General features: G+C 38.9%; 1 protein-coding gene across 1 annotated transcript in view; it reads left to right on the top strand.

Annotated features, from left to right (window-relative positions):
* Window positions 1-1,425: 1,425 nt before the first annotated feature.
* The window catches only part of APBB1IP (amyloid beta (A4) precursor protein-binding, family B, member 1 interacting protein), a 52,357-nt gene continuing 51,180 nt past the window's right edge, over window positions 1,426-2,602 (top strand). Inside the window, exon 1 of the mRNA XM_008585000.1 lies at window positions 1,426-1,497. Within this exon, the coding sequence (XP_008583222.1) occupies window positions 1,426-1,497 (72 nt within the window). The remainder of the gene's footprint in view (window positions 1,498-2,602) is intronic.

Genomic DNA, 2,602 nt, shown 5'->3' on the forward strand with positions numbered 1-2,602 from the left:
AAAAAAAAAAAAAAAAAAAAAAAAAAAAAAAAAAAAATGAAAATATGTTACCACAAAAGTATTAGTTTGAGGTCACATTAAAGGGTGAACTATAGGTTTTCAAGATAATTTATTCAAAGAAAGATAGATCTGCCTCAACTTGGCCTATTTCAACCAAATTATTTTAAACAAATGCACACACACACACACACACACACACACACACATGCAGACATAATAATTATGTTAAAGTTTTGAAATATCTTTATCTTTCGGAGCTATATTCTAAAATATTAATGGAAAAATAGTATTTATCTCAAAATAATCTAGGGGAGGATATAGGTAGATTTAAATTTAAAAGATCGACCATGAGTTGATAATTGTTAAAGCTAGACAATGGGTACGTAAAAATCATTATATTATTCTCTCTGTTTTTGTATATACTTAAAAGTTTCAATGCACAAAAACTGAAACACAAACACACATATTTACATGCTCAGGCAAATACTGTTTGGCTTAGATGATACATACGGATCCTCTACTCTCCCCAGACAGTTTAGTTTGGGCTATAATTGGCATCAATCTACAGTGTTTTAGAGCATTTAGGACCCTCAGAAATGATCTGCAGCAAATTCTTCATCTTACAGATGAAGCAGTGATTCCCTTTACCAAACTACACACTAATTAATGGCTGCAGGAGGACTAGTCATGTCTCCAAATTTCCTAATGCAGCCTCGCCAAGAATGTGAGGAAAGCAACAGCTAGTCACGCCTCATGGGGCATCCACCCCGTATTATTGCAACATTTTTCCTCTCTTGGACAATTTCTTCATTTGGTTTAGACCAAGAAAGGTTATACTGTAAAAAAAAAAAAAAAATGGTTTATTTCCCTCTCTTTTACTTGACCACGTGGCCATTTTAGTTCTAAGTGTTTGCCACTCCTCTACTTCCAAATAAAGGTACCAAAAGCTGTTATTTCAGAGATATCTCTGTAAAGCAGGGAATTGTTTGGTAAATATGTGTGCTCCTGACATATTTTGATGTAAGTTTTTAAGTGGAGGTGAAGTTCTACGTTGCTCTGACACAATCATCTGCGGTATAAGGCTTCCTCCATTTCTAATAAAGTGTCCTATGAAAGGTGAATTCCTGAAGGATGTCTGCTTTGTTTATTTGGCCCCATGGAGACTGGTTTAATCTGGAAAAACAAAGTTCAATTGTTGCTCTGAGGCAGTTCCCAAGGTTTGGCTCAATCTTGGGCCAAGCAAATTGGATGGAGGGAGGTTGGGCGTGGAATTTCTGGCTGAAGGGAACCTCCCTCTCTATGTGGTTCTCCTACCTACTTACCTGTCCATGGATGGGACAATCGGAGAAGAGAAAGAGATGTGAAGATTACCTTAGGATCAGGCTATTGCTAGACTGTTAACATTCGGATTTCTTCCTTTTGCAGATGGGTGAGTCAGGCGACGATATAGACCAAATGTTCAGCACGTTATTGGGAGAGATGGATCTTCTGACCCAGGTAAACTCCCTTTCTTAATTTCCAAATTAGAAAAAAATGGGGTTACAGAAATTGATTTTAATGTGACAAGAGGGCTGTCTTTAATAAAACAACTGGAGATTGACAATATTATATATTCCTGATGTAACTATGACCGTGGTGGGGAAAAAAATAAAGCTTTGTTCTGATTACATCCTTCTGAGTTCAGTTAATTTCATACATTGATCACACATGCATTCTGTCATGGCAATATGCATATTCATGGTGTCCAAACATTTACCAATGCAAAAATATTCCCCATGCATAACCCTCTTCAACCACCGCAACTGAGCAATTTCCCCTGTGGGTACTCTATAAGGCCAGCTAAGAAAATGGCATCATCTTAAGTAAAGATTTTTGCCAAACTTTAAGGAAATGCTACATTTCAAAGGGCTAAATAGGAGTTATTGTGGTCTACTCATTAGACTGTACGAACTTAGTCCTGTCAAAGGAGAGTGAAAGCCACTCAGCCACAGGCTGCAGGTCTGAGAAAAAAAAAAAAAACCACTGGCACCAAGACCAGATCGACTCAGAGGTCACCCCACTATTAGAGGTCACTCCAGTGGCTGCTGACCCAAGGACCACTAACCCAGGTTACAAAGTCAGGTAAGCTTTAGTGTGTCTTGCAGTGTTCTAATAAGTGTTTCTTTGATTCAGAGGGTAGTCAGCTCGCCACTATCTGCATAAGATATTGAAATAAGAATAACCCAATATTCCTAAATAAGACAGGGATCTTAAAAAGTTTTCTACAAAATAAATGAATAGTCTATGTTTTGAGAGACTATTTATTTTAGGAAAAATAAACCGATTTTAATTAGCATCTACTTTATATTCCCAATAAAATTCAAGTAAGTTTGGATTCTATGAAAGAAGGGACAAAATATGAGACAATAGGCTTGCATGAAAGGGTGCTGGTTTAAAATGTGAGTGTTAGGATAGTAACCACATTTCAGGGCCGGCCCGGTGGCGCACTGGATAGTGCGCCGCTTGGGAAGCGCGGCGGCGCTCCCGCCTGAGGGTTGGGGTCCCACGTGCAGGCCGGTTCCCGCTCACTGGGTGAGCGAGGGGCGGGAGCAACGCCGAGGGT

The sequence above is a fragment of the Galeopterus variegatus genome, unplaced genomic scaffold (assembly GCF_000696425.1).
Source record: "Galeopterus variegatus unplaced genomic scaffold, G_variegatus-3.0.2 Scaffold3419, whole genome shotgun sequence".
Taxonomy (NCBI): domain Eukaryota; kingdom Metazoa; phylum Chordata; class Mammalia; order Dermoptera; family Cynocephalidae; genus Galeopterus; species Galeopterus variegatus.